The 12,702-nt window shown below is 38.5% G+C and overlaps 1 protein-coding gene across 1 annotated transcript in view; it reads left to right on the top strand.

Moving 5' to 3' along the window:
* LOC101436498 (arylsulfatase F) overlaps positions 1–12,452 on the top strand; it is a 30,466-nt gene extending 18,014 nt beyond the window's left edge. Inside the window, exons 4-10 of the mRNA XM_058291941.2 lie at positions 846–977; positions 3,969–4,392; positions 6,694–6,830; positions 8,113–8,247; positions 9,041–9,203; positions 11,222–11,343; positions 12,054–12,452. Of these exons, the coding sequence (XP_058147924.1) occupies positions 846–977; positions 3,969–4,392; positions 6,694–6,830; positions 8,113–8,247; positions 9,041–9,203; positions 11,222–11,343; positions 12,054–12,427 (1,487 nt within the window). The 3' untranslated portion in view covers positions 12,428–12,452. The remainder of the gene's footprint in view (positions 1–845; positions 978–3,968; positions 4,393–6,693; positions 6,831–8,112; positions 8,248–9,040; positions 9,204–11,221; positions 11,344–12,053) is intronic.
* The last annotated feature ends 250 nt before the right edge of the window (positions 12,453–12,702 follow it).

The raw sequence follows: 12,702 nt of genomic DNA on the forward strand, positions 1-12,702 counted from the left end.
TATAATTGTGGAATTTTTAATTTCTTTGCTTAATTCTGCTTTCCTTTATTTTGGAGCTCTGCTATTACTTTTTTCTTCCTGATGAATTGAGCCTGTGGTCATGATGTAATTTTCCTTTTTATATCTGATAATGACCTTTACCTTGAGGTCTAGTCTGGCTGAAGTTCAGAGGGCTACTTCAGCCATATTACATTTAGTTTTGAAATGGTGAATTTTTTCCCATAACTTCTATTTCAACCTGTGTCCATTTCAAGTGCTTCTCTTTTACCAACATGTAGTTGAATCTTGTTTTGATCCATGCAGATTTAATAGTGTTTTGTCCACTAACATTTAATGTAATTATTGGTTGGATTTTGGTCTACTCATTTGCTGTTTGTTTTCTGTGTGCCTCATCTGTTCTTATTTTCCTGTCTTCATTGGGTTAACTAACTTTTTTATTTTTGCACTTTTTTTAGTGTTTGTTTTGTAGATTAAAATATATATCTTTAGCTCTTCATGTTTCCAATTAAAGTTAATATAGTATCATTTCATATAAAATGAGGAAACTATATCACACTAAAATTCATTAACCACTGACCTACTATATTTTATGCTATTACCATATATATATATATATATATATACACTATATATATATATTACATTTACAAGGTACCATGATCTTGATGAATAAATTGGACTGCATGCTCTTCAATGAGATAAGGTTATGATATCCCAACAACTTAGAATAACTTGAAATAAATAAAATTGTCTTACATATAGCAATGCAAGTCAAGTAGCTGTGTTCACTTGGAATAATGGATCTAATAACTGGATCTTATCTGGATCTCATGCATCCTTTGTAGGTATGGCTTCTAAGAACATAAATACTATATCCCGAGTCATCTCTGGACTTGGCGTCTCAGGAGGGCTCCCCAGAAATGAATCCACATTTGCAGCTCTCTTGAAGAAAGAAGGGTATAGGACTGGCTTGATAGGTAAGAGGTGAAAAGGACTACATTTCAATTAGAATGGGTAGGCAGAAGATATTAATGGTTATGGTCCTTTAAAAAAAGTAAGGAAATTAATAGAAACAACTTTCTGTCTAAATGATTTATGAAATCAAAGATTTACCAACTCACCACAGAATTTAAAAATCACATGCTATTATTACTCCCTAGATAATGTTCTATTGCCATGCTAATGCCCATATGACATGATTGTGAAAGCATTTATGATTTCTTCACTTAAATATGAAGAGGTTTGTGTCCACACATATCATGATTTTTTAAAGGGAAGAGTAGTTGAGGGAGGGATTAATTTGTATGAAACATGTACTCAGTCAATGCTCAAAGAGTTACTTTCAGTATAAAAAATGGCTGTTCTCTTCCACCCTAAGTTCTACAGGGTTTTATGAGACTCACTTGCATTCTCATGGCTCAGGCTTCCCAGGGATGGCCAGATCATCTATGTCTTAGTTTCTGCTGCATTTCAGACTTACATCAGCTGCCTTCTTATGGCTTTTTTGCTCTTCTTCTCTCCTCCAATCAATAATTTTTTCAAGCTGTGGCTTTTTTTTAAAGTGCTCCTCTTGTAGGCAACATGTAATTGGATCTTGCATTTTGATCCATTCTGCTTTTGAGTATCAACTCATGAGTGCCTGGAACACACTTTGAAAGCACCCAGGCCACCACTTCATGAATGGACCAAAGAGTGAAAGTGTAGAAAGTTACAGAAGAGAAAGAACATCTGTGATCATCTATTACAAAGATTTCACCTTGTGATTCCCGAGACCCCTTGTTTAATTGCGTAAAGAATTTGTCATACTCCCTTTGCTTTCCTGAAATGGAATTCATTGATAATAAATCCACCTAAGCAGATCATTACAGAAAAATTAGCATGATGTCCTATGTACAAGTTCCCTGGGGCTCCCCTAAAAAAGGTACAACAAGCCAGGTGGCTTAAAGCAGCAGAGATTCATTTGCTCACAGTTCTGGAGGCACAGAGTCTGAAATCAAGGTGTCTGCTTCACTGGTTTCTTCTGGAGGTTCTAGGGGAGGGAACTTCCTTGCCTCTTTCAGCTTCTTGGTCATTGTCAGAAAGCCTTGATATTCCTTGGCTAGCAGATGCATCATCCATCTCTGCCTCCATCTTCACATCACCTTCTTCTCTGCTTCTTTCAAGTCTTCTCCTTCTTATTACTTATGAGAACACTCTTATTGGATTTAGGACCTGCCCTCTTCCTGGGTGGGGTCACATATAGAATCTTACCTTAATTACATGTGTAAAGATCCTTGTTTCAAATAAAGTCACATTCTGGGTTTCCAGGGGGACATGAATTTTTGGGGGTGAACTAGTCGTTCACTCTACGTACAACTGCAAAACCTACTGCTATACTCTGCTGTCTTGTGCATTTGTTCCCTGGACTCTCTTCCTCCATGCAGCCATCTTGGGAGGATGACTCTCCAGATTCAACTGCATCACATGGACTTAGGTATTTATTATATCTGAGAGAGCTGAGTTAACCCTGGCAAGAAAATAATAGGATATTAGCAACTTTTATTCAGAAGAGAACGACGTTTAAGATTTTGAAATGGACTTAGTCTTTTTAAAATTTATTTTTATTTATTTATATTATTGTCTTTTAAAAAAAGATAAATAGATCACATAAAACATTACGTTAAAAACATAAGAGGTTCCCATATACCCAACTCCCAACCCCCCCGCCCACTTCTCCCATATCAACATCCCCCTTTCATCATTGTGGCACATTCATTGCATTTGGTGAATATACCCTGGAGCACTGCCACACCTCATGGACCATAGTTCACATGGTAGTTCACACTCTCCATCAGTCCATCCAGTGCCTGATGGCAGGATATACAATGTCCTGCATCGGCCCCTGCAATATCATCCAGGACTACTCCAAGTCCCAAAAATGCCCATATCACACCTCTTCTTCCCTCTCCTTGCCCTCAGCAACTCCGGTGGTCACTGTCTCCACATCAATGATACAATTTCTTCCATTGCTAGAGTCACACCAGTTCTATAGTAGAATACCAGGAAGTCCATTCCAATCCATATTACATTCCTCCATCCTGTGGACCCTGGGATGGTGATGTCCACTCCACCTCTAAAGAACTTCAGTCTAAAGCCATGCAAGAAGGAGCAATATGCCAATGGTATGATTAGTAGGTTCACTGTCCATAATTTATGCGGTGGTGCAAGTTTGGGGCTGACATTCTGCATCTCACTGTTTTGTTCAGAGGACTGTTGACACCTTACCATGTTCCTTGTATTGGGGATCAGGAAGGATTGACAACATCAGGTTGACTTTCTTTCCATCTAACGGGCTGCTGCAGAGCAAATTCCTTACTAAGAAACATTGTTCTACAGAGCCTTCCTGCCCAATGAGCTATTTATTCCACAGCGTGTGACTGGGATGGTGTAGCACACATTTCTAGTTAAAATGAGTTGAGGTGTTCTTTGGTGAAAGGTTTTTTCCTCCCCTTTCTTGTGTCGCTCTTATAGAAGGGTCACAATTAGCTATGGAAGTAAAAATTTTCACTTCGATACTTGAAAGAAATGAAAGAGCAAAACAAGTCAAGCTGTTAGCAAGAAATGAAATTGATATTATATGTGTTTTCAGTTATACTTATTAGGGTTAGGGTCAGAGTTGGGTTAGCTATATCAGTCAATTTTTCATTTTTTTCAATAAAATATTAGTTTAGCAAAATATATTATTTCAATGATTTCTCTTTCACTCTCTTTTCCTCTATGTATCTCTTTTTATCTCTTTGCCTTTATCTCTATCTCCATTTCACTCTCATTTATCTCTCTCTTTTTCTATCTTTTTCTGTCCCTATCTGTATCTCTCTATCTCTATCTCCATCTTTTTCTTTCTCTTTCTATATATCTCTATCTATCTTTATCTCTCTGTTTAACTCTATCTTCATCTCTCTCTACCTTTGTCTCTCTCTTTTTCCCAGGAAAATGGCATCAGGGGCTAAACTGTAAATACCGAAGCGATCACTGCCATCACCCTTTGCATTATGGATTTGACTATTACTATGGCATGCCCTACACACTCATCCCTCCTTGTTGGCCAGACCTCTCTCGGAAGATAGAATTTACTGCCAATTATAACCTTTGGATTTGCATGCAGATTCTGGTGGGAATAGTGTTGACTTTATTCCTGGGGAAACTGGCCAGGTGGGTCTCCATCCCCTGGTTACTGGTTTTCGCCATGGTCTTTCTCGGCATCCTGCTAGCCTACTCCTGGCTGTGGAGTGCCTCGTCCCCTTTGTATTGGGATTGCATCCTTATGAGATTGCATGAGATCACAGAGCAGCCGATGAAGGCTGAAAGAGCTGGAACAATCATGGTGGAGGAGGCAGTCTCTTTTATTCAGAGGTAACAATTAACTTTTGTCTTATGTGCTACCGCTTTGATATGGTACATAAAAAAACATAAATCAAAGAGTTAGTTGCTATTCAAAATAAATGATTATTAAGAAAAGGAGTATCTAGCTACCAATTTGTAGATTTATGGATTACACAGGATTTTAGAGTATATACAGTAGATACATTGGGGTATTTTTGTTTTATTTTGTTTTGTTCTTTGGAGATATCAGGAATTGAACCCAGGACCTTATACATGGCAAGCAGGTACTCAATCGCTGACATACATCTGATCTCCGATGAGAGGTTTTTGGTTTTTTTTTTTCATTTGATTATTTTGCTTTCGTTTTTGTTCTTAGGAGAAACAAGAGATCAAACCTGGGAACTCGTATGTGGAAAACGGGTGCTCAACCAGTTGAGCTACATTCACTTCCACATTGTTTTTATTAAGTGGGGAACTAGGTTTGTGCAGACCTTCTCACCAGCCTGTAGATACCACTAGACCAATAATATTATTTCCTGCATACTCCATCTCTTTCCAAGCACTTACAGAAAAGGTAGCTCCTGAATCATTTCCCCTTTTTCCCTCTTCTTTTCACCTTGTCATTCTAAGGAGCTTTCCACAGGAACCCCCTAGCCTGTCTGTTACTGACAATGACCTTGCAGCTTCCCCAACATTCTGCTCTCCCTCCTCTGGATCTGCCTTGTCAATGTCCTGGGACAATGTAAGGAGGTTTCCAGATGCCTCCATTCATAGTAGATACCAACACGGTGCTGCCCTCTGCACTCCTGAAGTCACCATTCCTTGAGAGGACAGTGTGCAACTGTGTTCAAGCCAGGAATGGAGACTATTTCCCTTTCTTGCTCTCTGCCATGTTCTTGCTTGGAATTCCTGGCTAGGTTATTTTAGTCCCATAACTACCTCCATTTTCACTGATGCACTAGAATAACTCCCAGGACTTAGAGGCAAGTGCTTTCACTACTCTGGTTCATTATAATGAGATTGTGCACAGCAGGATCAGCAAAGAAAAAGACACATTGGGCAAAGTTTGAGGGAGCCAAGGTGGGCTTTCAAAGTTCTCTCTTCTGAGCACACGTTCCTCCATCAATGAAATGTACATGTGTGCAATGTTTCTGTATGGAGAGATCCACTTGAGACTCAGAATCCAGGGTTTTGAGTGGGCACTGGTCACTTTGGCACTTGCATCCTATGCAATCAATCATGATTGACAAGTTTCCAGAGACCCAGAAAGAAAGCCGGGATTTGCCTATGTTGCAATGTTTGCACAAATAGTCTAGTCAAGCCGGTAGAGAAAAGTACAATGCCATGAGCATGCGAAACAGCTTTATCAGTTCGTGTGTGGATAACATTAAAAAAGCCAAGCGCGAAAGAAGAATGCCGAGTTGTTGCATTAACTTCATCTTGCACACAAACCTTCTCTATTACAAATCTCACCAAGCTCATTATCCCAAACTCTTCTTCAGATCTTGTCTGCAATCCCAATGTCCCTATATATGAGTTCAAAATAATTGTAAGTCCTCTCTATTGCCACCTTTGCCTTTTTCCTTTAGTAACACATAATCTTCCCTTTTCTTTTTCAACCACAGTGACAAACAATTAGGCTGTCAACTCAATGAATGAATACAAGTAGACTTTAAGACAGTAAGACTTGCCCTCCATGCCTTCCCAATACACTGATGTACATTACATTAGCACACAATTCCCATCATTTGAAGTAATTCTCATCATGGTCGATAACTGTACCCTGGAATCTTAGACAAACACAGAAGTACAGCTAAAGAATTCTTTTCCAGTCAACAGAGTCCATAAACTTTCTATTTTGTACAAATGCTGTGATATCCATCCTTCTACTCAACAGCTCCTCACACTCTGCTTGCAAGAATGAACAGGGTGCCATGCTTTTTAAAATTATTTAATTGCCATTGCAGAAATGACTCTTCCTGAATATATATTTTGTAAAAGTTCCTTTTCAGCCCCCTGGTGTCTACTAAAATGAAAAGTGAGATTTAACTTCCAATGAACTCTAATCTGGTGGAAACATCCTTTGCTGTTTATGTTGCTTTCTTTCCTTGATTGTGTAATATTATAAGATATGCAACTTCATCATTTCCTCCTTTTAGACATTGTGACTTGCAGGATCCTGACCCTGTATTTCCCCTAGAAGCAATGATTCTGTACGTCAGTATTCGCAAATACAGTGTTTGGTAACTTTATAGAACATAGCTACTGGGAATAATGAGAATCAACTGTATGTGCATGCAGACATTAAGACAAATAATTTCTGTATTGTAGAAACCGCCATGGCCCTTTTCTCCTCTTTTTCTCCTTTCTCCATGTACATACACCTCTCCCCACTACGGAAAATTTCATTGGCGTGAGTAAACATGGTTTATATGGGGACAATGTGGAGGAGATGGACTTCATGGTTGGTAAGTGACAAGAAAACACTTAATCACTGTACATTTCCAGCCCACACAAGTCCAGCTCTTCACGTGTCTTGATTTAGTGAGAACATGTGCTTTCTTCAACTCTGTTGGGTGGATTCTTGTGGCTTCTCTTTAGAAGTGATGTGAAGACTAAATGAATTAATGTCAATGTTCACAAAAAAACATGTGAAACAGTGAACTGTCAATAAATATTTGTTTCTTGTTCCTTGATAAAATTTAGAAATCCCTTGTTCCTCTATGCTCTCCTCTCTTCAGTGACTGCAGACACTGGTGTATAAAAAGTAAGAATAGCCCAAGCTCCAGCATAGAATGACACATTCCCAGGCAAATTCTCAGGCATCAGTCAAACTTACTTGTTCTGATCCCAAATCATCTTGAATTGTCAAATTAGACCTAGGTAGAATAGCTGAGAATAGATACAGTAGGTGTGTAGTTGTAGATAATTCATTGTGGTTGTTATAATATCTTCTACTGTGTACATATATCTTAATACACTTATGCACTCTATTCTTGGGCATTTGGATAGTTGTTCATTTGGGTTATTATGAATAGTTCTTCTACGAACATTTTACATTTTGTGGTCCAAGATCAAATCCAGTTTACCACATTGTATTAAGTTATCGTGTCTCCCTAGAGTCCACTAATCAAAAACAGTTCCTCAGTCTTCTTTATCTTTTGTGACCTTGACATTTTCTAAGAGTATTTGCCTATTATTTTGCAGAATGTCCCCCAATCTGAGAAGATATATTCTTTAATACCTGTTTGTAAAAGTTTGATATATATCCATAAGATCTTCCCCTTTGATTATGTCATATAAGTCTTCTAGCTCTTTTTTTATTTATTTTTCACTTGATCTGTCCTATTTTGTCTCATATTCACTGTGTGCTTCTATCATTTCTTGTATTTCCTGCAGTTCTTCATAAAGGTTGCTGCCATTCTATTTGGTATTTAGACACTGGCCCATATTACACGTTTGTTGTAAATAGTGAGTTTTAGCAGTAAAGACTTCTTTTCGCTTTTGTAGCTTGAACAATAATTTGGTCTCAGGATCATTATTTCTGCTTTATTATTTTTTCCATTAGCCTGGTATTCTTTTATTTAAAAATAAAATCGGATGGGGTTTTATGGATGGTACAGGCTTTGCTTCGAAAAAAATATAATTTTAAAATGTCCACATTCAATAAAATAAAAATACTCCAACATCAACGGCTTCTGAATATGACTACTATGATTCTTCTAATTTTTCAAACATTTCTAACTGTAGGCCAGATCCTCCAGGCCATTGATGCACATGGTCTGCGAAACAACACTGTCGTCTACTTTACCTCGGACCATGGCGGACACCTGGAGGCCAGGATCGGGCATCTCCAGCTCGGGGGATGGAACGGAATATACAAAGGCGAGGAGAGTTGGGTAGCTTTGCCAGGCCAACCCCTTCTATCTTAAGGATAATGAATATTTACCAAATGAAAAACAAAGGGAAGACTTCAAGGACTGTATTTAGCTCTTAGTCAACAAGTTCTGCAGATTCAGAGACACCTAATACACATGAACCATCTCAGCTTCCAGCTTTAATCAATTTAGGAGTTTAAATGTTGCACACTTATAAAACGCTGCTTGAACTCCTATTTAATTTTATTTGGCACTGGATGTGAATTTCGAATGTTCGTTTTTAATTTAAACTGCTGCCTCCGTCTCTCAGAAGATGGCAAATTTTTAATGAAACGAAAAATTAAGAACACGTCATTTGGAATCTACAAAATGAAATATAAGCTATGCACCAGCTTTTATACATTTCATTTAACATTAATTTCTCTTCCTTCGGCTCAAGTCTTTTAACTTATACATGTAGCTTGACAAATGATAATAATCCTCTAGTAAAAAGAATGGGACATCTTGATTAATTCTAGTGGCCACAGGGAAAAACAAACTTCGTTGTTTGAAAATTTTAAAAAACTTATTATATCTCATAACTTTTATCCTTGAAAAATGATTTCAGTGAGAAAAAGCCAAGAGATAGTTAACATACTTCTGGCATCCTCTCTCTGCACACAAACATGAATTATTGTTTTCCTGGTTTACTGCCTCACCTTGTCAGATAACTGTATAGAGACACAAGAATATAAACAGTCCCAGGGCTGAGAATAATTTTGCTGGGTGTAGTGACTAAACTTGCTTTCTGTGTCACGTAGGTGGGAAAACAATGGGAGGATGGGAAGGTGGAATCCGTGTCCCAGGAATTTTTCGATGGCCAAAAGTGTTGCAAGCTGGAAGAGTGATTGATGAGCCCACAAGTCTGATGGATGTATATCCAACCCTTGCATCACTGGGAGGGGCAGCTCTACCTCGGGACAGGTTAATGTAACCTTTCTCTATGAGAGTTCCTCCACTTTGTAGCTGTTCACTAAGACATTTCAAATTCAACAGTAGCAGGCTCCATCTTTAATGCATTTCTTTCCAGTTACATGTCTTCTACGATCTCGATAAGCAAACAGGGGGAGGATTTCCCTCTCCTGGAGTAAGGGTTTCTACAGTTGTGCTTTGTGAAAATGCATATGGAGAGGGATTAGGCAACCTTAAAGTCTCCTCATTGTAAGGAAGAGAAATAGAAAGCTTTTGAACTCTCCTGGCTGCAAACTCCAAGGTGATTCTCACCACAGCAGAAGTTGACCAGGAAACACAATCTTCCTTTGTGGTGTGGATGCCCTTGGAGAGGAAATCTCCTGCAAAACTTGATTCAATGAGTTAAACATGCAAAAAAAAAAAAAAAATCCAGTAACTCAGAAAACCCTGGCACAAACATTAAATTTTGTTCTAAGGAGTTAAGAAGCTGGGTCAGGGGCAAAGATAAACGGCTGGACAGTTTTGGAGTGAACTTCATGAATCCACGAATTGAAATGTTTGAAATGAAAGTTACAAAAATTATAGGCTGAATGGTAATGTTAGATAAAATACAGATACCTTTTTAAAGTAAATGCCAACAAATTGGAGGTAGACAACTCCTTCCAGAAATAATATATTATTAGGGGTCGTGAGACTTTTAAATTATATGCATATGCACACACACATATATATATACACACAAATATATACACACACATGTATTATGCAACTATGTATATATACAACTATATATACAGCTGTAAATATACAACTATATATACACATGCATACATATGTACCTGTTTGAATTTGGTGCTATTAATCCTAAATTTATACAACAATTAGCAAATTTACTTAATATGGAGAGATCTATTCTCAACTTGGGCAGAAACTGATATGCTTTTAAAACAAAGTTAAATAGATTTAGCTAAGAAATATAATCTGATTCTTTTTAAAAATAAAATTCTATTGAAGTATATCATTCATTCATGAAAATGCATAAACAATAAGTGCATATTTAACTTGGGTTTGTCGATGTAGATCCATAACAATTTTTAAATTATTTTGGGGGACTTGTTTCGGGTATTGGAAAACTTTTAAGTATGTGAAATCTAAATGCAGGTCAAATTGAGATGTACTGTAAGTATACAGTACGTGGAGGTTTTGAAGAGTTAGTACAAAAGAAAGAATATAAAATATCTGTTATTTTTATTTGTTGAAATTATACTATTTTACATATACATTTTTTAAATTTAAAAAAGCATAATCAGGCAAATCGTAGTAATAATTCCAAGTATGGCAATGGCTTTTCAGTAATTGATAATTCAGCAGATTTTTTTTTTCTAATCACAAGGATTTAAATAGATAGAAATAAGCAGCTTGTGGTGTATAAGTTTTTCTGACTTCTCTTCCAGCAGGGGATGATGGCGCTGCCATTTGATGAGTTATTATTTATCCATAGTGAAGGAAAAAAGGGTTTGGGGGAAAATTCTGAACCCCTACATTCATAATTGACTTCATCCAAATTTGGGGTTTACGTAGGATTTATAGATTCTTATTTACTCTTTACCTTCTACACTCTAGAGCTTTTCTAATGACAAAGGGTGTGGAGTAGCAGAAATTTTATTTAGATTATTTTAATTATTCTATTTTGTAACAATGGATTTAAAGTTTTATGGCATAACATTGGCTCTCTTTCTGGGTTTTTCCTCCTTTGGTGACGCATTGATTGCTATTTGGAGCTCTTATTTTTATGCGATCATCTTTACTGGTCTCTTCACTTAAATATTTAATGCATAAGCTGGGTTTTCTATGACCCTATCCATTAAATTATAAGTTTCTGGAGAGAGGATACACCCACCTCTTTCTTTTGCGTGACTCCGCCAGGTGCCTGGTGGACTTCACAAGTCCTGCCAGATGTGGATGCTCACAAACATCGCCTTCTGCCTGTTTCTTTCCTGTGACACCTGCTCCGTGGTGTGTGTCCACAGGGTGATTGACGGCCGAGACCTCATGCCCTTGCTGAGAGGGGACGTCCCACACTCAGATCATCAGTTCTTGTTCCACTACTGCGGGGCATATGTCCATGCCGTGCGGTGGCACCAGAAGGACAGTGAGTACACGCTTAAGTGCGTCCGATTGATGCCAAGGATAGGATGGGTCAACCTGGCCTCCTGCACTTTCCTGTTCTCATTTCCAATCAAACTATTCTGGAGGGAGCTCCTAGGCATTCCTGGGAAATCAATAACTGTAAAACAAAACAGTCTTCCAAGGTCCACAGGATGGAAGAATAAAATATGGATTAGAGTGGACTTACTGATATTCTATTCATGAACTATTGTGATTAGTAATCGAAGAAAATGTGGCATTGGTGTGGAGAAAGTGGCCATGGTGGCTGCTGGGGGTAGGGAGTGGGAGGAAGAGATGAAATGTGGAGGCGCTTTCGGGACTTGGAGTTGTCCTGGGTGGTGCTGCAGGGACAGTTACTGGACATTGCATGTCCTCCCATGGCCCACTGGGTGGACTGTGGGAGAGTGTGGACTATGGTGTGGACCATTGACCATGAGGTGAAGCGGTGCTCAGAGATGTATTCACCAAATGCAATGAATGTCTCATGATGATGGAGGAGGTTGTTGTTATGGGGGGAGGAGAAGTTGAGGGGGATGGGGGGTATATGGGGACCTCACATTTTTTTAACATAATATTAAAAAAATAAAGACAAAAGAAAAAAGAAAAAAAAAATCTCGAATGTGGAAAGGGCTGTGATAGCCGGTGCTGGGCCGGGGATCTACAACTTGGCATGTGCATTTGTCTTCTCCACAGGTGGTGCAATTTGGAAGGTTCATTATGTGACCCCTAGATTTAGCCCCAAAGGAGCTGGAGCCTGCTATGACATAGACTTCTGTCAGTGCAAAGGGGAAAATGTCACTCTTCATGACCCTCCTCTACTCTTTGAACTCTCCAGAGACCCCTCTGAGTCCATCCCGCTTTCCAGGGCTACTGAGCCTCTCTACAACTTGGTGATAAGAAAAGTGGGTGATGCCTTGAGACAGCACCATAAAACCATCACTGAAGTCCCTCAGCAGCTGTCTGATTATAACAAGGACAGTATGTGGCTGAGGCCATGCTGTGGGGTGTTTCCATTCTGCCTCTGTGACAAGGAGGATGGAGACGCAGAAGCAGGAGCCCTACCTTAGAACAACTCCATCTTCCAAATGTTCAGGTCACTAAAAAAAAAAACTTTAAGAATAAAATATAGTGGAACCATTTACTTGAGATCATACATTGCTTTAGTTTTGGATATCATCTGGTGGCTGTTTAAAAAATGAGTTTTACCTTGACAAAATGGATGTTCAGTGGATGGGGTTCTCAGAACATAGGCTTCTGAGATGTTTTTCTTCACATTGCCCTCTTTAGTGGATTCTGAAGTGAAGGAATTATGTGTGTGTTTTAGTTTGGTAGGCTACCAGAG

This window comes from Dasypus novemcinctus, chromosome X (assembly GCF_030445035.2).
Source record: "Dasypus novemcinctus isolate mDasNov1 chromosome X, mDasNov1.1.hap2, whole genome shotgun sequence".
NCBI classification, from domain to species: Eukaryota; Metazoa; Chordata; class Mammalia; order Cingulata; family Dasypodidae; genus Dasypus; species Dasypus novemcinctus.